This window comes from Folsomia candida, unplaced genomic scaffold, assembly GCF_002217175.1.
Source record: "Folsomia candida strain VU population unplaced genomic scaffold, ASM221717v1 Fcan01_Sc033, whole genome shotgun sequence".
Classification (NCBI taxonomy): domain Eukaryota; kingdom Metazoa; phylum Arthropoda; class Collembola; order Entomobryomorpha; family Isotomidae; genus Folsomia; species Folsomia candida.
Genome location: NW_019091225.1, coordinates 948,604 through 969,501, shown reverse-complemented (window position 1 = coordinate 969,501; position 20,898 = coordinate 948,604). Strand labels below are relative to the sequence as shown.

The window sequence follows — 20,898 nt, the reverse complement described above, 5'->3', positions numbered from 1 at the left end:
TGGTGCCTTTACGAAAGAAGGATTTAACGCATGCTTCAAATGGATGGACGCTGTGGTGAAGGGGATCAGCTCCGAGTTGGCGTTGGGGCTGATCTAAACTGGGAACGTTGCAAGGATTACACAATTCTTGGTAAAAAACATGTATAGAAAAATAGAGGACAACGAGGAAGGGTTAAAATTACGTCGTGTCGTGGTGGATGGAAAGAGAGCGTCACGTATTCATGAAATGGAATGGGAGAGTTAAATATTAGTCAATAGTTAAGGACGGTATTTGCGTAAGTTAAGTTGTTATTAATGGTTTCATTACTTGTGGTCGTGTTGGTTTTAGCCTTTAACTAGCGTGGCTGGTATCGTTCATTTAGAAAAGAATAGGCTGGAATATTAAAATATTTCATGAAACAGGATGATGGGATTTTGTGGGAATTCGTTGCTTTATTTAGCAAAATGTATGATTCATCAAATTGTGGTCATGAAATTGTAAGGTATTGATGATATTTATAAGGTCGTTCATGAGTGGGTTTCAATCGAGAGATTCATTCGTTCTTCATGATTTCCATGAATTATATTGCAAATTGCATTGCAAATCAGAGTAGAAGTCTGGAGACGAATTTTAGTAATCAGGAATGCGATAAGTTTATCATTTATTTAGATTCATGAGGAAACTAAATCATCAACTACAACTCAACTAATACTATAGGTCATCATCTTAATCTAGTTTTAATGAGTTTTCTCTGAAAGCAACTACAAAATTTGGTAGATTTCTATTAAAGCGTTCAGCTCAAGAACAGTTGCACGGTACATAATAAATATGGAAATGGTAGGTACGACATACATACAGATAGCACACACAAGTAAGTACCGTTCAAAGTTTGGCATGCATAAATTATTCATCATAGCGGGATAACAACAGCACAGACTAAGAGCCATGACGAATGCGAAAAAGCCGTGGCGATTTACCTGAATGGATTAAACAAATAATTTTTGAAGAATTAATTTGAAAAACAACAATAAATTCTATCAGTAATATTAACTAACTATCCCATAAATAACATTAACTGCTGAATGCCATGATATGTTGTGGAAATGACATGATATAAACGCATAAATACCCAAAAATTGGGAGAGTATAAAAGCCTGCAAACATGATAATTAATAACGTGAATAAGAATCTGCATTGTGGAACACCTAATTTCATATCCAACCCAATAGGCAGGTACCATGCAGGTACTGCATAAAAACTTATGTACTATGAATTAACGAGAAACATTCTGTGAGATCAATTTCTGGAGACCTTTGCCGTCCTAGTTTATCCCTGTTTTCGGAATTGGTTTTTAGTTGAGGTAGTCCTTTGAGCCATTGAGATTTCGGAGACTTGTTCCTCTCCAGGGCTGGATTCTGCTGTACCAACTTTCTCCAAACTTCCTTCCTTCTCTTCTCAGTCTTGGGGGTTTGGTAAAGCACAATCAATTTCTGAATCTCGCCATCAGGTGCTCCCCAATCTTTGAGCATCTAAGAAACAAAGTCGTTATCAAGCCAAATCTTACTGTTTCAAATAATCATTAACTAATTAATATATAAATACGTACTTGAATAAAGTGGGCATCAACATTATAATTAGTTCGGAAGCAAACGTCTAGGATACGGAGCAAGAGATCCATATTCGCCTCGCTTTCTTCCCAAAGACAAACTGCTCGAAGAATGTTGGCGAACGTCCCTTTCACAACTTCGGATTGCACTGTGATCTTTTCCCAAATTTGTAAAATGCTTCGTGCAGCTCGGAGACATGCACCACTATCATCCCAACATATGCATCTAGTGTTTTGATGATACAATTTAGTATACATTTAAATAAATTAACAATAAAGACAATTAGATAAATCTGGGACTCACGAAACAATGCAGCTCACTATTGCCATGAAACATGTCGGATCTGAGAGTAGCAATGCTCCAACCTCCCCAAGTTCTGACGACTGTCCGCCGCCGGATCCCTGCTTATCTACATCATCATCCATATCAATGTCGACAATTGGTCCACTGCTTTCAGTCATCGTGGGCGAATTAGCATTTCCAGAATGTTTCTCCATAACTCTGCCCAGAAGTTCGACATATTCTTTGGTTAGGAGGCGAAGTGAGGAATTTTCAAGAACTTCCTTCTCCTCCTCTCCATCTGCATCGACGCATTTTGCATTTTCAATCACATTCCAGCGAGTCACGAGTCGTTCTACCACTGAAATTTGTAATTTTCATTGATTGAATTAAATTCTATATTCAATTAGTTTTGTGTCATGATATATGTCATATCATTTTGCGCACTTACTGAACGGAAAAAACTTTTGTGCAAATGGTATCACAACGGTCGGAGCTTGTGCGGGAGGACAACTAATTAAAAAAGGCTTAAATACATTTCGAATCAAGTTTCTTAGGCGGAAATCATTCATAAGATGACTATTAAATCCACCAAAACTAAGATAAGCGTCACTTAGTTGAGGGATCGTATAAAACCGTGACCCAAAAGCTTGACAACTTTCTCCCAGAATTCCATATGCCAACTCTTGCAGGCTGAGGACGAACGTCTGTATGTATGAAGATAAATTAGTTTCAAAATTACGACAAAAATATATACGTGGGCTGACCTTAATGTTCTCTTTGTGACTCTTATCCTTCTCTTGGTCCGCCACGATCGAAGCATGGTCGATCATATGAAGTCCAATCACAGTAATTCGTTCCCCTTCACTCAAATCTTGAACGTAACGCAGCTCTGGATTCTCCAGCAAGGAATGCAATGTTTTTACCAGTTTCAGTACGATCGGGAGCAGGGGGCATACATGGTCGTAGGCGGGATGCAGAGCCAGATCAGTGTCAATTCCCCCGTTATTAGAGGTGACATTATCTCCATTACTTTTAGAACCATTAAGTGCTGCTGAAAATCCTGATTTTGTTATCTTCTTTACTCGTCGCAAACTAGAGAATACACTGTGAAGATTTCTCAACATGAGGGACCGCTTCTCGAGAAATATGGCTTCAGGAAAAATGGTCACGAAGGACTGGGGAGTGTCGACAATTGCCGAGATTTGCTGCCACTCTGATGCATTGAATAAGCTGCCCAAAAAGGCGGACTGTTTCGCAATGTCATTCCATACGTTTGAAATGAGCATGAGAGACTCGAGCACATTATTGTACTCCATCGTTGACAGTTTCGGGGCCACGGTGGAGGCAGAGCTGTGGATAAAATCGAACGCGAGAACCATCACGTCTGGATATTTTGTGGCCAACTACGAAGAATCAATTATTTATTTAATTAGCATTAAAATATTAAGTATCGTAGTTATGTTTTCTCACCTTAATTAACAGAGCCGACGAGTGGCGACGGATCTCCCGTGTATTTCCAGTCCCAGAATCTTCATAGTGGAAACATTTAAACATTGAATCACAAATCGAAACCATCATGCGATGATGAGCTTCACTAAATTCGCCCCGTTTCTTAGCAAGAAACAAGAACACGAAAAGAGCCGACACAAGGGATAATATCAAAGATTTTAGTTCTAAGGAAGGCTCAGAGTTAAATTTGGAGTGACAAGTTTCCAGGTCCATTAGGCCGACTTTAATCATAGCCGAGTCTTCCTGTAATAACACAAACAAATCCATAATATTAGTTTCGCCAATTGATGTACCAGACATTTGAATAGCAAACACTGTGTACACTTACTTCAGAAACCGATGAGGCCACCGCATCAACAACCAAAGTAAGTGCTTCCCACTGGAAGTTTTGGATCGAAGTTGGACTATTTAAAGAATTTCGAAGCCATCCATTAACTTCATTGTATAAAGTTGGCACCCTGTGACCCACGAGTCGGAGAAGCGTTGCAAACTCATTCTTCAGTCGATTCATCTCTTCTCTTTCCAATGATTTTGGTGGGGCCGTCACAAATTTATGTAATATTAAGCCCAGCAACCTAACAGAAATTAACAATTAGCATTTACTAACTATATTGAACCAAATCATAAAACAAAATAAGACGTAAGACAAGTGTTTCTACTTTATCAAGAATATGTTAACTTCTGAAGAAAAATCTGCCTGGGATGAATTTGGGTCTTTTTCAATAGCTTTCAAGAAATGGTTGATTGCGGTGGTTGTCCCCAGCACGGCAACTGCTTCCTCCCGCATCGCCAATTTTTCACAACCTTGCAGGAAATTTGCAACTTTCACTTTTCCAGGGATAGCATTTGGTGCCAGGGTCGTTAAAATGTCTCCAAGTTTACGCAAGAAATCACAATTATTCGGTTGAGCTGTGGTCGTTCCTTGCACAAAGTGGAGAAATGACTCATCCGCTAAACAAATATTTGGTATTTCGAAGCGGTCTTCTTTTCTCATAGGTTTTCGCTCCACGAGCTATTGAAATGTAGAGAAATTAGACATTAGTTTATGTAGGAATTTAAGAAATATAATAAATAATAAACGCCATACAAATATATTACTCTCTCACTCACTTGTAAAATGCACTCGGCCGCATTCATTTGAAAATAAAAATCTGAAAAAAGGGCAAATAAGGTTGGAATCATGTTATCCTTTGCAAACGTGGATGGATTGGTCCATTCGATGTACGGCAGCAAACATCCCAAGCAAACTTTGGCTCGCCGTTGATGCACTTCCGCCGCAGTAGCGTGGTATTGTTTAACAGATTCGATAAGAACACGAAAAAAATTGTTGATAACTTCTGACGCAATGGCGGTCAAGCTTTGACTTAATTCTCTGCGCCGTTCTAAGCAGTCCACATTCTGAAGTGTGGCAACATCTTCAACCATTCGTCGCAAAACTAGGAGAGCCAAATCGCTTGAGTTTGCAATTTCGAATAATCTTGGAAATAAATTGGGCCATAACTGCGGAAGCAAGAAAAGGGAAAATTGTTCAGATTGTAATTCAAAATCTAAAAACCGCTACGTAGGTCCTCTTAAAAACTGTTATAAAGATTTGTGAAACTTTACGAACCTGAGGCCATTCACGTTTTGCAATTTCGACGATTACCCTATCATCCGAACACCAGATTAAATTAATTGCATACGTCTTAAGGAGTTTATATTCGGTTATCAACGTACCTGGCCAGAGATTCTTGTAAAAATGGAGGACATCTATCTGACCCCGCTGTCATTCCACTTTGCATAAGGACAAATAGTTTCTCCTAAAAATATGAAAATATTATTAGGTTCATCAAATAACAAAATAACATTAAAAATCGACTACCTTGACTTGCTCCCTTTCCACAATCAGTTGCCAACTGTACTTGGTCACCTGTTCTAAAAGTTGCATCCCTGTTCTGATGACAGCAGGGTCGGAATGGCTGGTGAGAATAAAACCGACGTCGCACAATTCTGTCGGAGGAGTAGATTGAATATAATCATTGCAGAATTTTGATGCTTGAAGTCTCGCCTCTGGCATGGAGTTCGGAGCAACAGCAACCTTTTATCGAAAAAATGGGTTTAACTTAAATACAGCGTGAACTACCTGTTATTTGTTTTTTTAGTAATAAAAACCCAACCTGTACGGAATATGCCAAGTTGTTTGCAACTGACTGCATGACGGTTTAACACGCCCCAACCAATTTTTAATTAAATATAAAACCCTGCCCTTCAACAACCAGCCTCAGCACTAATTTACTAAATCAACACTTGTGACTTTACAGTTGACGACTTAACTGAAGGAAGAATTTGTGCTAAAAGTTAATTTGTAATTTCTTTTAGGGGTTTACGTTTAATTACTAAAATTTAGGGTCACAGTCGATGATTTCTGTAAGAAGATCAAACAAGCAATTCATAATCATAATTCAGGGAAATTATTTTTTACACAATTTATCAACTTACTTATTTCAAAAATTGACTCATTTGAATCATATTTTTTACCATTAAACTCAGAAATTAGCCCTTGTTCACTGTAACAAAATCATGATTTCAGTTTTGTTGAAAACTTTTGCGAAATTTTGATATGAACTACAACAATTTGCAAATATTGGGAAAATTGCAAACTGTGTTTGTGTGGTCTGCCGGTTGATAATTTCGATGTCGAGTCGAGATTCACAAACGCCCCGCTGGTTTTTGGTCGGTCTTGCTTCAGTCTCAAACCACTTGCACTTCCCTTTCGGGAACTATGCAACGAATTATTCAGAATTTTGTATGTTATGAAAATATGAAATGCCACTCAAGTTACATGAATTCGCCAATCATTAAATCAAAACTGACAGTTACAGTTACTTGTTTGATGTGTTTATTAATTAATTCAAACTCTGAATTGAGTCACATTTTAATAACTCTTACTTTCACAACATAATGTGATAATTTGGTAGGTTTAAACAACAATTGAAAAGATAGTAATAATACTGCAGATATAACATTTACACATTATCTGAGAATAACGCTGCGTCGTCGTCGAGATTTGCCAAATTTTGCACTTCCTGCAAAATGGGGTTTGTTGGAGGATCGAGATTTGCTAAATTTTGCACTTCCTGTACAATAAGGTCTCCAGTGGCTGGATGATCGATAATTGGTAAATTTTGCATTTCCTCTACAACGTTATCTCCGGTGGCTGGATGGTCCAGATTTGCTAAATTTTGCACATCATGTATAATGTGGTCTCCTGAGTGGTCCAGATTTGCTAAATCTTGGGCTTCCTGTGCAATAGAGTCTTCCGTGGCTGGGGTGTCGATATTTGCTAAACTTTGCAATTCCTGTACGTGGTCTCCTGTGGCTGGATGATCCAAATTAGCTAAAGTTTGGGGTTCATGGACAACGTGGTCTACTGTGGCTGGGGCTTCGATATTTGCTAAATTTGACATTTCCTGCACAATGTGTTCTGCTGTGGATGGAGGGTCCAGATTTGCTAAGTGCATTTCCTGCACGTTTACAGGCGCTGGAGGGTCGATATTTGCTAAATTTTGCACTTCCTGTGCGTTTGCAGGTGCTGGAGGGTCAATACTGGCTAAAGTTTGCATTTCCAGTACAACAGAGCTTCCAGAGACTGAATGATCGACATTTGCTAAATTCTGCATTTCCAGTACAACGGAGGTTCCAGAGACTGGAGGGTCGATGTTTACTAAATTTTGCACTTCATGTACAATGGAATTTCCTGCAGAGTAATTAACACAGAGGTACATTTTAGCTTCGACTTAGATACTATTCTATTCATGTAAAAAGTCAGGTTAGCCATACTCTCGTCTCCATCGGAATATGTTTGATCCATCTCTCCATCAGAACCGCTTTCGTTCCCATTTTTCATATCCGCATCCAACGACCATGGCTCCACGGTGGATACGACTAACACAGTCTTCTCAAGTCCTCTCAAAAACTTGTCCTTCTTTTTGTAATGACGAGTAGGTTGCATGACCAACTCTGTGAGACGTTGAATTGTAAATGGTGCTGATCGAAACAAATCGAATCGTTCCATCACAAAGGATTCACTATTTGGGTTCGGTTCACCGGGAAATTGCTCCATTGCGTGAAGAATTTTAACCCTGTGACAAATCAATTAATTAAAATTAATGAATAATGTTTAATAGATGCTGTATGTGTACTTCCGTATTATACATACCTGAATAAAAATCGTACATGCTGCCACGGGAAGACGATATTCCCAGACTTTGCAACAAATTGAAGGTATCGGTCAATAGATTGTGGAATATCTTCCGGCTTGCTATTCCCAGTTGCGGAGAATTCTATAAAAGAACAAATAATGTATCAATTAATTTTAAATTGGTGGTACTGTGTAGACGACAGAAAGTCTGTTGTTGTTGCACAGACTTTCACCACACTAATGACCAACTAACTACCACAACCACACACCATTTACTTCATGTGTCCTGCAGCAGGACACATGAAGTAAATGGTAAAGTTTGAAGCAGGACACAGGACTCCTGCTTCAAACTTTCGACAGTGTCAACTTACCATTAATTTCTCTCAGTAATCCTTCCAAATCATCCAAGAGAATGTCACCACCTTCACCCATGTTTCCCCGCATATTTTGTTATCCCACCCGCTTAGTGATCAAAAAACTCTGAAACTTTGAAAAATACAAACTATTGGCAAGCAAGATGATAATGGTGGAAGGTGACCCGGCTAAATTTCGAGTTCAAAGAAAGTATGTATGGCTTATCACGAAACAAATGAACTAATCGTAGCAGCGATATTTTTGATAGAATTAGACTTATCCACAAGGTCACACCGATTAAAATATTGAATCTTATTTTGTCGTCGTCTTCCTCTTGAACCGAGTTGAACCGTGAAAAGTGGGTAAACGAACGCTTCGACTCCTGCCTCCAGATGTGGGGCATTTTGGTATTCCTCAGTTACTGACTACCAACCAAGTCACTGACTACTTGGCAATTTATGTTTATAGGTCGCATGATAAGTTCGTAGATAGATAAGTTACTTATGGTAATTGTGAACATAAACTTATGCTTCCTTCCTTTTCATAGGATATGTAAAATGTGATTCTTATGATATTTGAATGTGTAAAATAAGCCAAATGAATTAAGTACGCATAAAGTATACTCATCAATTACACAATTTGAGTTTAATTTAGCATGGAGGTTGGATTTATTTTAGTAACAAGCAAGGAAATGTGTAGAAGAATTTAACAAAGGGTATACAAAACATATAAATCATGTTCAGAAAACAATAAAGTGAATATGCAAAGCATACAGATGGATAACAAACCATTAGTAAATTTGGAAAATAAAAACATTATCATTCATAAGTACTAAAAAACAAACGCATTTTTAGTTTTACTTTAATTTTTCAATGGAATAATTGGGGTTGGAAAGATCAGCATGACGAGGGGATTCTTACTCTCAATCAAAGATGTTGTAAGCATTTTGTCCATACACATGATCCAAGCATAAATTAAGTTATCCATAGTTTTGAGATACACGGTAAGCTCTTGTTCCTCTGTAAACTTTTCAACATAGTGATACACCTCGTCTTCACTTACACCGGGGAGTACTTTGATTGGGATTGAGGCTTTAAGAGCAAACGCTTTGTCCTTGCAAAAGTAAGACGGGAGGGGTTTTATCATTGCAGAAGTAACGACATCATAATTTCCATAATCCAGAAAAACGACTTTGTACGCATCTTTGTCTGGACAAGCCTCCAAAATTTTAGCTCTATAGTAGCGTAAATCATCTTCAATGTTTTGCCTGGCCGCGACGTAAGTTCCATTGATCAGAGATGAAGGATTCAGTTGAGGGACATTTTTCCAATTATTCAAAAATTGTGTCAGTTCTTCACTTAGTCCATCCGCTCGATGGTCGTCACCTTCTAGCTGAATGCAAATCGAGTCATAATTTTCTATGAAAGACACAACTCCTTCATATTGAACTCCCGACATGTATGCTGAGGGGCCACTAAATAATTCCTTTGCAAGACCCTGGTCGATCATGGGAAATTCGTGGTCAACGTTTGTATAATACTTGCAGAGGTTTGGCTTTCTTAGGCCAAAATCATCAAGAAGTGGTATCCCTTCTTCTGAGGCGAGGGTCACTACACACCTGATAGAGGGAGAGAGACAAGTGTAAAGGTTAAAACTCAGTTTAAATAATTAGAAATCTCTACTTTATTATCTTACTTTCGAATTTCTCGGGGATCCACGTCATCAATGAAATTTGCATGGCTAATGTAACATTCCAGATTTTTTTCAATAATCAACTCCATCAATTTGCCCTTGGTGGTTTCATCTGAAGGAAGTTTGCTCGGGTCCGCTGCCAATAGTTCAACTAAGTAGCAGGGTGTGGCTGCTTCAGGAATCTCAACGAGTTCTTTCGAAATCTTGAGCATCTAAAACATAATTCATTACGATATTGACGATTTAATGCGACATGAACTGTACAATTAAAACTTACGTCTTTTTCCTGAACATTGACAAAGTCTCCGTAGTCTACCAGTTTTACCAAGTACCCAACCCTTGACTTTTGAAAAATGGTAGCTCGATAATTCATTTTGTCCTCGCCATACGCAACAAGAACAGCATCACCAATATCCTTTGAAAAGTCCTTGGCCTTTAAGAACAGTACACATTATTAATAACACAAATAATCGAGTGATAAGAAGGTACGAATAGAATAACTTTATGTTTGTATAGTGTAAGTTAAGTGTAGTCTTGACTTCGTAATACGAAGTGAAGACTACGAAGTTCGTAGTGACTGAGGAGTAATATTACTTACGTCTTTGGAAGTAGAGTCATACTTCAACAATCCAGCATCAACAGCCTCCATTATAGTCGGATGAAGTTGAAGATGCACTTTGAAATTCGATCCCACTTTTGAAACCTTCGTCCCAAAGACTCCGATTTTCTGTCCAATCCAATCATTGTAATCATATCGAGGATACTTTCCAAGCATTTGTGGCCCTAAATTATGTAAAAAAAATTACAATATATTAATATATATAATATCTAATCCAATAGTAACATTAATTGAGGTCGATAAAAATTATGTAAATGAATTGGAAATTAGAAATCTTTTACCTTCATCATTGGTCCCATGAGTAATTAGCGGAACAAAATCAGCTAAACCCAAATTCATAACCATTTCGAAGCCAACATCCTTCTTGTCACACGTGAGCCAAACTTCAGAGACTCCACGGTCAATTAGAGAAATTGAGAACACTGATGTATTCTTTCCTTGGAACAGCGACTTGTAGTCATACTTTTTCCACTTTTCCTGTTCCTCAAATGGGACAACTTGAGCAAGACGACACATTAACGAAAGCTTTGGAAGTCTCAAAAGTTCTGTTGACGACGGATATATGGAATCAGCCGAGATCAAAATATCCACTCCTGAATCCACCATATACACATTCACGCCCTTCTCTTCAACTAAATTGACCTCTGCTCGGTGAAATTTCCTATGAAATATACAAAAATATATTTATTATGTTCGTAATCGTATGCTTATTAGCAATGACATAAATCCCATACCCATCCTCAAATTTGACAGTTACAGGAAGTCTATCCTTCAGACAAGCAACGTCAACCGGTGCACAACCGGCAATGCTGTGCAGATAAAGATCCATTGCCTCCTTAATCTGCCTTTGAATCACCACGGAAGTCTGATCCACCACGATGATTGAAAAATTGTCAGGGCTGTGCATATTGAGCAATTTGTACGAGTACTTCCTATTGATCATCAATGGACGATCCGGATAGCACCATTCGTCCTTAAGAGTGTCCAAATCCTTATCAAGCAACATTTCGGCGTAATCAGTCGTCGTACTTGTTCCTAAAACAAGAAAGAAAAGAAATGGTGATATTTAACTCCAGTTACAATCTGAAGAATTATTTTTTAGCATTATGATAAAAAAGTGTGTTAGATTATCAAAGACAACTTGATCTTTGACCCACTTACCGAGTATTATTTTCTTTCTTCTCTAGCAAATCTTCTTTCAAGTTTTATGTTCCTTCAATCTTTTGTCGATAGGCTCGTAAAAAGATAACCAACCCTTCGATATCTTTTTTTTTACTAGAGGCAGTTTTATCTTCTTCAGTCTTCAGTGAGGAGAAAAGACCAAAATTAAAATGGAAATGGTGACTAACTTTGAGTGACGAAGAGACGCAGTTGCAGTTGGCATGTAGATTATTACAAAAGTTATCACAAGGTGGCAGTAGTGATGGGAAGCACTCTCCGATTGACAAAGGTACATGAATTTATGTCAACTTCTAATTTATTCATAAATTACCACCAGACCCAGCCTTATATTTGCAGCTTTATAATTTTATGTTATTTTAACATAATTAATTGGCCCTGTGCCCCTTTGCATGATGTCGCAATCAAAAAACTGACCTCAGATTCGAAATCAGCGACCAAAAAACTATAAGAATCGATATTTTCCCACCTCCAACAACGTTGATATAATTAATTGAATTATTTGTAACAATTGTAAACACGGAACATGTGAGATGTTCCTATACGCATGTTGGCCATACCCCACCCCCTCGTTTTGAAAACCCCCACTGACCTTTTTGAAACTTTTAATGCACAAACTGCAAGATCATACTGCCCTACTACCAAAAAATAGGCTGATTTGACCAGTTTCAAGTCCGGTCATTGAACCATTTTCTTGCAAAAGTAGCTACATTTAGTGGTTAGGGGGCCAAAGTTGCCTAGTACAAGTCTCGTTCCGCAATTTTTTTAGTCTGCGGGAGGCGCTCGTGGGGGACGTGTCCCTGGGTGAGCTCCCCATTGCAGCTGCGCCCCTGGACCGCCCTCTCTGGGGAGTCGGGTCCACCCGTGGTTTGTCCCACAGCCCCGACTCTCTTCCCGTCGGAGGGGTGGTCCGGGGGAACAACGCTGCAAGGGGAGAGCCTTACGGGAAGGTCCCCCCTCCAATGCTCCTCCCATCAAGCAGGCTCACCGGGTGGGGAGCCGGCGGGGCTTGCCAAAAGTGCGGGTGGCGCTTGGCAAGTGAGAGGGGCTCTCTACCTCCAACCCTTGGGTGACGCCGCTCTTTAGCGATACCTCCCCTTGGGGCCGACCGGGTTCCCGAGTTCGAAGTCTTAATGGGGGCCGATTTACGGGTGCGCTCCCACCTCGTAAGGCGAGGGTCAGACGGGCCCCCTAGGGGAACGCGGTTGCAGAGGCGGCGACGTGGGCAGGGCTTTCCCGGTCGGTGGAGGTAGACCCCCCTTGCGTCTCAAAGGGCGCAAGTGGGGGCCCGCCCGCGTGGAGCACGAGGGAGCGACGTCCTCGTCGTGTGCTCTGGAAACGCCCTTCTCAGGGCGGCCAACAGCTCCCCCCCTTATAAATGCATGGCATGGCGACAACCTTTGTCGCCATTCCATAATTTCGCCATTTCTCGTCCGATTCCCATCTAATTTCGACAGAGACTTCTTATTGGTGTAGTCGACATGTCGCAATGCTCCACCTATCGCCACCACCTTGTTTTCGCCAAATTTCGTCGCCATGCTATAATTTCGCCATTTCTCGTCCGATTTCCATCAAATTTCGACAGAGACTTCTTATTAGTGTATGTCGCAATGCTCCACCTATCACCACCACCTTGTTTTCGCCAAATTTCTTCGCCATGCCATAATTTCGCCATTTCTCGTCCGATTTCCATCAAATTTCGACAGAGACTTCTTATTGGTGTAGTCGACATGTCACAAGGTCACACCCGCCGCCACCACCTTCTTTTCGCCAAATTTTGTCGCCATGCCATAACTTCGCCATTTATTGGCCGATTTCCATCAAACTTCGACAGAGACTTCTTTTTGGTGTTATCGACGTCGCAAGGTTACACTCATTGCCACCACCTTGTTTTCGCCAAATTTCGTCGCCATGCCATAACTTCGCCATTTTTTGTCCGATTTGCATCAAACTTCGACAGACTTCTTTTTGGTGTTATCGACATGTCGCAAGGTCACACTCATCGCCACCACCTTGTTTTCGCCAAATTTCGTCGCCATGCCATAATTTCGCCATTTTTCGTCCGATTTTCATCAAACTTCGACAGAGACTTCTTTTTGGTGTTATCGACATGTCGCAAGGTCACACCCGCCGCCACCACCTTCTTTTCGCCAAATTTTGTCGCCATGCCATAACTTCTCCATTTCTCGTCCGATTTGCATGAAATTTGGCAAAACACTTGTTTTTGGTTTTATCGACGTGTCGCAAAATCAAATACAGCGCCATGACCGTAAAAATTATTGGACACTTTATTACTCTATAGCTTGATCGCTTTATTACTCTATAGCTTTTCCGTGATTTGTTCGTTATTTGGTGCAGGCTTCACTCTCTGCCTGGACTTTTCCCACCTTCTTATGTGAGGTTGCCAGCTAACTTCAAATATTTTTGAATGAATGTAGGGAGACATACGCACAGAATGTGGCACTATGTTAACCAATTATCTCAGTAATTGTCTAACAACGATATGTTACACACAAATCGAAAAAATTAATTTGAGTTTTGTACTTTTAACTCGCTTTTTGATGACGCCTTATGTGAACGTCCCCTTGTTACTCGCTGTACGCAGTTCCACATAGTTAAAAGTGTTATGGCATTCTGGTCGGACTGGAGATACAGCGGTCCGACCAGAGACTGAAGGCTGATTGGTGAAGGTTTCATAAGTTCATGATTTGAGCATGTTAGGCACCGTACAAATTTTAAAGTCAACCAAACAGAAAATTGGAATCTAAGAATTTGTTTGAAAATTGTGTTACTGCGTATATTCGTACTAACGTAGTAACGTAACAGCAAATCATGACAAATGGATGCAGCTTTTAATCGTTTTATTTATAATCGTGGTGGCAGATGATTGAGAAAGCTCGTAGATTGCATGAACACAATTATACAAATTTAGATGAAGCAATTACTGAATACAAGCTTAAATTTCAGGCATAGAAAATATAATGCCACCTTCCTTTATTCTTTTATAATTCTTCTGCTGGTATAATACATACAATGTGCGTGTGTAGAATTCAACACATGCATGTACAGTAATTGGTTGGCAGAAAACTAACAATTAGTTCGGAAACTTACGTTCTCTTCTTAATTTAATTAATAATTAATTACTGTCAAATTCAAGAATTGTAAAGCTCTAACTAGACCGTATAATAAATCTACTTGAAATGTGTATGTTATTATCATCGAAGCAATATAACAAATACGAGCATTAATATCATAGTACTTAAATAGTTTATTAATCTTATGAATATCCTACTCATATTAATACTATTATTAAATAAGAATTATACTGTAGTAATTAAACAATTAATTCATTAATTTTTAAGCAGTCTTACACAATGTTGGCAAATCAAGTTGAAATTGAGAATGATCATTTCTTCATGAATTGAATTATAGATGACAATAAGTTTTGCATTTCAATATTCTTCCTTCATCTTTTATACTATTTCGAATATTAGTGATTCTCAACTTCCATGAAATGAGCGAAAATCTAGATTTACGATTATACCCAGTATAATCGCTTAGGATTCTGGTTTTTCTACTCAAAATCTAAACTTTTCGATTATGTCATGGAAATTGAGAGTCCCTAATACAGGGTGGTTAAAATGTCACGCAACAATGGAAAATTTTTCGATGGGAAAAATTTGTAAATTTCCATTAGTTACCGAAATTTTGTCTCTAAAATGCAACATTTTAAGAATTTTGTCATCAGTTTTGATAATAATTTATAAAAATCTCAATCCGAAATCTTGTAACTAATGGAGATTTAGGGACTTTTCCCATTGAAAAATTTTCCATTGTGGCGTGACATTTTAACCACCCTGTATTTATAATGTAATTCCTAAAAGTCAAAAAATACACATTGGATAAATAATTAAAACTGCAATGAATTAAGTTAAATGCATATATTATGTAATAAAATTATAGGTACATATATCAATTAATATTTAATCACCCAATCTTATTAGTAACTAAATCCATACAGATAAGCACGAATCTGTCTGTTTAAAAATTCTTCGTCCAAATAAAAGTCAATTTTGTAGAATAATTAGAAAGTACCACTAATTAATTATCTATTTTTGGTAATCTCTAACAAGAAGGAGGACGCCATACTTAATCATGTTAATCAATTCATATTCATCGGCAGCTCATGCACATTTAGAGAACGGGTCAAATGAACAAGTACTAAAGAGAAAAATATTACAGATTGAGCATAGTCAAAAAACATGTAACATATGTATAAATTTTATACGGCCACCGAAGAAAATGATCGTCTTATATATGTCGTCATCATTATCATTCAAAAAAAGAGCACAAATAGCAGCACATTCACAACTACAATACGTTGGTGATATTTTTGTAAATTACATAATTAGATAAAACTGACTGTGAACTGTGTGTGAAGCACTTTTCTGAGTATAAAAGTTTCAAAAAGCATTAATATTGGCTGGGTTTAGTTTTGGTTCAGGTGCGAATTTTGGGTTCAATTAAATATATTTGCATTAGCCGTGGGTGATCGGATTACTGAAGTTCTTCTTTCTGCTTATTTACGCTTTCCCTTCCTCTTTCGACCAGCCGCGGCGCCATTAGTGGTAGAAGAAGAGGCATTAGCAGTACCACTAGCCCCACTGGTATAAAAATTCCCTGCCGAACCGTTGCCTTGCTGATAGAAATGGTCCCCCTTGTTTCCAGGAACTCCACCAGTTTTACACAAGTTGTTAATTAGAGAGTCCCAGTCATCTTCAGGATCCACGTGAAACTGACCGTCTGGACCTTGACCTGGATTTCCTCCTCCCGGTTGTTGTCCAGTGCCACCGTTTCCGCCGCCAGCCACGAGCCTGTACATGACACAGTGGGAATCCGCCTAAAATGCATATAAGAATCCATAACTATTTATATGGATTGGAAATAAATCCGACCAGGCTCTTTATACCCCCCTACTTAACAACTTAACAAACTAACAAATAACAAAGTAACATGTTATAGTAAATAATACCTTGATATGCATCAAGTTCTTCTTTTGACATTTCGCCCATTCGTTAATTTCCCAGACGTGACAGTCCATGCAAGTAAAATAGTTCCAAGACATTTTAAACCACCCTTTGCTTTCAGCCCATAATTCACCCTGTACAAAAACAATTGTTAAGAATTTAATAAACGAGTGTTACATATTTGAAATATTCACAAGTAGAAGAGATCTCACCTCTCGAGCAGCATGGTGTATTTTGCACTGAGAACAGAATCTGCACTGTAAAAATGAATAGAAATAAATTGTTAGTTGTGATTTATTTACGTGATATAAACGCAAAACCATACAGAAAATTGGCCAATCATATAGTAAAATGAGCATAAAAACATGTTTTATAGTTAATAAATAAAAGCAAGCAGGCAGATGCGCGAAAAACGCAAAGCTATAATAAAGTATTTTAAACTTACAGCAAAGAGGGGACGATCCGTCTTATTTTTCTTGTGGCGCAAATTGCATTTTGTACATCTAATAAACAAATTAATTTCCAGTTAAAATTTAATCATTGTGCAAATTAATAATAATATAAAGTAAAATTACCGAATCGAACTAGTGGCAATTTCCATCTTTTTCCTCAATTGTTCAAGTAATTTCCCAATTTCACCATAAACCTGCTCCTTTGCATGCGCTTCCAGCAGTTTGCTGTGGTACTCTTGCCGTTTAGAAGATTCGCCGATAAATTCAAAAGCCCTGCCTAGTATTTTGAATGCCTCTTCTGCACCAACGACCAGGTTCTTATCAGGATGAACTAAAACGGCTTGTTTCTAAATATAAAAGTTAAAAGGTGAAAAGTGTGAAAAAATTTGCCGTTTACAAAATTCAAGAAATGAAACCGGAAGTAGAGCGGAACCGCGTTTCGTTCCTCTTACCTTACCTTGTAATATCTTCTAATCGTTTCATCAGAACTGTCGCTTCGCACTCCCAAAATGCTGTAAGCAAAGCAAGTCGATTCTTAGCACAACGTTGAACAATTTTACTAAATTTTCCAATTCTACTTGATTGTAAACATTGTAAAGTCTTCTACCTGTATGGATCTTGGCCTTTGCAACTAAGCAATCTCTTTAGCGTTTCGTCAGCATTAGTTATCTGGATATTTTTGTCAGGTCCCAATGCCGCCAAGAGGTCTTGAGAATTCTTTTTTAAATCACTACTCTCGTCGTTAAGTTTCCGACGAAATGGCCACCGGTTCCAAGAGGAGACGCCCTGCTTCAACTTTCGACAACTCACTCGTAACGTTTCTTCAATCATATTGACTTGCTGGAGGAATCCAGGAACAGCTTTATTTATCCACCAAGAGTATAAGTCTTCCATTCTGAGTTAATAGAAATGTACAATTAAATGTCAACATATGTCAGAACTTGGCCAAATATTAATTTACTCCTTACAGTGTAGATCCAACCGAAATTGAAAGAGTGAAAACGTCAGTAACCAGCTTCACGAGCCAAGCTACGGCAGAGATCATTGTGATTCCCCATAAATATACGATCCGATGACACCGTTGGATTGCAGCATTAGCAACTCGACCTAGCAAGTAAAATGAAAAGTTTGTTAGTTAATTCGAATTATAACTATTCTCACCAACTTACAATCCTTTTTGTTCTTGGGCCTTTCCTTTTCTCGGCTTTTTCGTTGTTGGGCTTGCTGTTGACTCCCATTCCCTACATTCGTGGTGGCAGATTGTTGTCCAGATTTCGTCTTATCAGCCTCACGGCGCGATGCACCACTTGCATCTCCTTCTTCTGATTCAAAAACAACGTCCTCATCAGCATCATCATCGTTATTTGAAGCGATCTTGTTCTCGTCCTTGTTACTAAATTCTTCACTCGTTGTTGATTTAGAGTTTGAAACATTCAGCGATTGAGTAGGTCGGTTGGTCGTGGTAGTGTGTTTATTCCGAGAATACGTTTTCCAGTCGCCATCCTCCTCCTGTTGTTCTGATGACTGTGGTGGGGTTTGCTCATCCACAGCAGGATCCGAATGAATACTTGATGCCGACCCCTTGTTAAACTTTGGTTTTACCTTCAGTTTTAAATTTCCCCCAGAGTTTTGAGACGCTTGAAGAACTTTACGATCGTCACGTTTAATCTCGTTCACGGACTTCCGGCGATGAGTCGGAGTCGTGGATGCTGGTGGGGTTCTATTGTAAGAGAAGTATGAGGTTTTGCTGGTGGGTGTGGCAGTGTTCTCCTTGCCAAAAGTGGATGTCGTAAACAAACGGCCCATAATTGTTTGCGATAAAGTTTTCTGCTTCGCGATTGGACTGGATGACAGGGACGTGCATGAAGAAGAGTTTGCTGAAGAGCCAGAGCTAACACTTGTGCAATCAGATTTTCGGGGGAGATTTGCAGTAGATGTGATGGGTTGGTTGGAAAAAGAGCTTTTCGAAGCTGCTGGCTGTGATGATGTGGAAGAACTTGCAGTCGACGTTGCGCGTCGATAGGTTGGTGTCGAAGCGCCACTCTGGTTTGCATTACTCTTTGCCAAAATTTCAGAATATGAGGGTTTCTGTAAGATTGGAAAATTAAGAAATATACATTAGTTTAATTTTAACGTAATTATAACAAGAGTTTAGTTAATTTTGCCAGTTTACTAACATTTGGGGTTTGAGGTCGAGAAGTATTTTCAGCCGTTGTGTTTTCGCCATTGGGAGTAGATGATCGTCCAACCATTTGTGGAGCAATGTGGCCCGTGGAACATGAACTTTGTTGTTGTTGTCCTCGTGGAGTTGGCGATTCCTGCCTTTGTTCGACGATTTTGGTGTCACTTGGTTTATAATTTGTAACCAACGTTGGAGCTTGTCCTGATGAACCAACAAATTCCATGTGCGCTGCTTCGTTATTATTATGTCGTTCAAATTCGGATGATGGAAATGTTGTGCATCCCGAAGGGCCGAAATGAGTATACGTTCCATTGACTCCGTTGAATATCATTGATCCCACAATATTGTCGATGAGGGGTTCAATCCCACTTTTCTGAGCGATGAAGGTCTTATCAATCGGGGACATATTTCTATCGGTAGTAGGACAACTAACACCGGTGGCTGAACGGTTTCCTAAGGAGGTGGATTGTCCAAATTCCATCATCCCGTGATTATTGTTGTTAACATTGTTGTCATACATGTTATATTCAGGATGTTTTTGCATCTGGGTCTGAAGTGAACTTATGGCGTCGTAATGAACAGAATGTTCTCCGAGCTCTAAGGGAGTGAAATTATTATTAAACATGGGGGGAACTTGTTGTTGTTGCTGCTGCTGTTGAGGAAATCCACCAACATGGCATAAATTTTGTGGTGGACATTGTTGTTGAAGGTGAACATTTTGCATATTAAGAACGTGCTGATATCCAGGTGGAAGACCAGCAGCGTTTTGTTGCTGAACTGCTGTAAAACCTGGGGGTGGGCTATGCATTGTGGGAGGATTGCTATAATAAACTCCAGTGTTTGGGAAATACTGCAAATCTGTCGTGGTTAAACCCATGGATGACTGAAGAATGGAAGCATTGTTATTGTTGTTAACATTTCCAAAAAATGGGGAAGATAATTGTTGTCGCCCAGAAGAAGACGATGTCAACGGCGGAGTAGATGGTGTCGAGCCGAAATCGAATGGACTTTGTTGTCCATTTCTGTTGGGGTGTTGTCGTCGGTCCATGATTTCATTTGATAGTGTGCAGTGACAACTAGACAATCTCAATTTCTGGAAATTAACAATACCAAGAATATTAACATCGCGAATTAAATTCAAAGAAAGAAATCTTCCCAACACAATCTCACTTACATTCAAATCTCAGATAGGAGTAACTCAATTGTACACGTTTAAAACATGTCTCCACTAATTGCTAACTGTACACAATATATAACCACGACTTATCAGATTACTCCGTTTTCCTTGTTAGATAACCCTTCTCCATCCCCCACAACTCGATACAAAATCTGCAAGAAACACAAGCTTTAAGTAAATTTAAATACACAATTTAAACTTTTAAAAAGTTACCACTAACTAACTGTGAACTGATATCCCTCTGCATATACATATTTTTTAAACACTTCAAAAAACATGTACATATGTAACAAACCTTCAATTAACTCAGTACAATCCTGGTTTGAAACTACTCCACCCACACCACGTTATGTTCCGCTTTCTTGTCGCTGCTAACTCGTTTCAGTCGTTTCTCGTCGCCCTTGCATTTGCGACACCAGCAACGTTAGTCCGTCCCACTCAAAACTGTCGCAAATTCCACACCTTTTTCTTCTCGTTCGTCAAACACCTCACATTTCCACAATGCTCTATGCTGCACAAAATGGGGGAACGCTTCGACAAAAAGTTACTTCGTCCCCCGTGGGACGTTCCGTTAAGAAAAATGTAAACAGCAGCTGAAGAAGAGACGAGTGTGCAATTAAAAAAGGTGCTGTTGTTAAAATAAGTCAGGCTGGCTGCT

At 39.1% G+C, this 20,898-nt stretch overlaps 4 protein-coding genes across 6 annotated transcripts; all 4 read right to left on the bottom strand.

The window, feature by feature from the left end:
* Positions 1 to 608: 608 nt before the first annotated feature.
* On the bottom strand, positions 609 to 6,070 carry LOC110860682 (exportin-5). Its single transcript, XM_022109774.2, has 14 exons — positions 5,857 to 6,070; positions 5,535 to 5,782; positions 5,240 to 5,455; positions 5,095 to 5,177; positions 4,988 to 5,024; positions 4,489 to 4,878; positions 4,038 to 4,390; positions 3,707 to 3,953; positions 3,340 to 3,621; positions 2,634 to 3,272; positions 2,318 to 2,573; positions 1,891 to 2,227; positions 1,587 to 1,812; positions 609 to 1,509 (listed from the first exon to the last, which is right to left on the bottom strand). The coding sequence occupies exons 2-14, from the start codon at positions 5,571 to 5,573 to the stop codon at positions 1,240 to 1,242; spliced, it is 3,375 nt and encodes a 1,124-aa protein (XP_021965466.1). The 5' UTR covers positions 5,574 to 5,782; positions 5,857 to 6,070; the 3' UTR covers positions 609 to 1,239.
* A 163-nt stretch (positions 6,071 to 6,233) lies between these two features.
* LOC110860531 (serine/threonine-protein phosphatase 4 regulatory subunit 2) lies at positions 6,234 to 8,287 on the bottom strand. The gene is made up of 4 exons (XM_022109590.2): positions 7,930 to 8,287; positions 7,577 to 7,700; positions 7,198 to 7,499; positions 6,234 to 7,114 (listed from the first exon to the last, which is right to left on the bottom strand). Exons 1-4 carry the CDS (start codon positions 8,000 to 8,002, stop codon positions 6,384 to 6,386), a joined length of 1,230 nt encoding a protein of 409 aa, XP_021965282.1. The 5' UTR covers positions 8,003 to 8,287; the 3' UTR covers positions 6,234 to 6,383.
* A 263-nt stretch (positions 8,288 to 8,550) lies between these two features.
* Positions 8,551 to 11,587, bottom strand: LOC110860603. Its single transcript, XM_022109666.2, has 7 exons — positions 11,385 to 11,587; positions 10,958 to 11,258; positions 10,505 to 10,884; positions 10,203 to 10,387; positions 9,882 to 10,037; positions 9,608 to 9,816; positions 8,551 to 9,530 (listed from the first exon to the last, which is right to left on the bottom strand). The coding sequence occupies exons 2-7, from the start codon at positions 11,227 to 11,229 to the stop codon at positions 8,774 to 8,776; spliced, it is 1,959 nt and encodes a 652-aa protein (XP_021965358.1). The 5' UTR covers positions 11,230 to 11,258; positions 11,385 to 11,587; the 3' UTR covers positions 8,551 to 8,773.
* Positions 11,588 to 14,358: 2,771 nt separating this feature from the next.
* Positions 14,359 to 20,880, bottom strand: LOC110860547 (dnaJ homolog dnj-5). 3 transcript variants are annotated; one of them, XR_004837349.1, is made up of 13 exons: positions 20,536 to 20,880; positions 20,238 to 20,392; positions 19,059 to 20,156; positions 18,051 to 18,969; positions 17,850 to 17,988; positions 17,489 to 17,776; positions 17,339 to 17,393; positions 17,005 to 17,228; positions 16,875 to 16,932; positions 16,642 to 16,686; positions 16,435 to 16,563; positions 15,394 to 16,302; positions 14,359 to 14,880 (listed from the first exon to the last, which is right to left on the bottom strand). XR_004837349.1 is itself a non-coding variant. In XM_035860537.1 (12 exons), exons 3-12 carry the CDS (start codon positions 20,109 to 20,111, stop codon positions 15,982 to 15,984), a joined length of 3,231 nt encoding a protein of 1,076 aa, XP_035716430.1. In that variant the 5' UTR covers positions 20,112 to 20,156; positions 20,238 to 20,392; positions 20,454 to 20,880; the 3' UTR covers positions 15,367 to 15,981. The 3 variants fall into 3 exon arrangements, 2 of the variants coding, with proteins under 2 accessions (XP_035716430.1, XP_021965299.1); XM_035860537.1 differs by lacking the exon at positions 14,359 to 14,880 and having other exon boundaries at positions 15,367 to 16,302; positions 20,454 to 20,880; XM_022109607.2 differs by lacking the exon at positions 14,359 to 14,880 and having other exon boundaries at positions 15,367 to 16,302.
* Between the last annotated feature and the right edge of the window lie 18 nt (positions 20,881 to 20,898).

What these genes read in the sequence shown, in the direction of transcription:
- LOC110860682 (XM_022109774.2), bottom strand. Translation starts at nt 5,573, where the DNA reads ATGCAGTCAGTTGCAAACAACTTGGCATATTCCGTACAG. An exon ending in CAAAACGTGAATGGCCTCAG is followed by an intron (nt 4,879 to 4,987) that starts GTTCGTAAAGTT and finishes TTGCTTCCGCAG; the next exon opens with TTATGGCCCAATTTATTTCC. An exon ending in GTTAACATATTCTTGATAAA is followed by an intron (nt 3,954 to 4,037) that starts GTAGAAACACTT and finishes AATTTCTGTTAG; the next exon opens with GTTGCTGGGCTTAATATTAC.
- LOC110860531 (XM_022109590.2), bottom strand. Translation starts at nt 8,002, where the DNA reads ATGCGGGGAAACATGGGTGAAGGTGGTGACATTCTCTTGGATGATTTG. An exon ending in CATGTACGATTTTTATTCAG is followed by an intron (nt 7,500 to 7,576) that starts GTATGTATAATA and finishes GATTTGTCACAG; the next exon opens with GGTTAAAATTCTTCACGCAA. An exon ending in ATATTCCGATGGAGACGAGA is followed by an intron (nt 7,115 to 7,197) that starts GTATGGCTAACC and finishes ATTACTCTGCAG; the next exon opens with GAAATTCCATTGTACATGAA.
- LOC110860603 (XM_022109666.2), bottom strand. Translation starts at nt 11,229, where the DNA reads ATGTTGCTTGATAAGGATTTGGACACTCTTAAGGACGAATGGTGCTAT. An exon ending in ACTGTCAAATTTGAGGATGG is followed by an intron (nt 10,885 to 10,957) that starts GTATGGGATTTA and finishes TATATTTCATAG; the next exon opens with GAAATTTCACCGAGCAGAGG. An exon ending in ATGACTCTACTTCCAAAGAC is followed by an intron (nt 10,038 to 10,202) that starts GTAAGTAATATT and finishes CTGTTCTTAAAG; the next exon opens with GCCAAGGACTTTTCAAAGGA.
- LOC110860547 (XM_035860537.1), bottom strand. Translation starts at nt 20,111, where the DNA reads ATGGACCGACGACAACACCCCAACAGAAATGGACAACAAAGTCCATTC. An exon ending in TACACCATGCTGCTCGAGAG is followed by an intron (nt 16,564 to 16,641) that starts GTGAGATCTCTT and finishes GTTTTTGTACAG; the next exon opens with GGTGAATTATGGGCTGAAAG. An exon ending in AGAACTTGATGCATATCAAG is followed by an intron (nt 16,303 to 16,434) that starts GTATTATTTACT and finishes TATGCATTTTAG; the next exon opens with GCGGATTCCCACTGTGTCAT.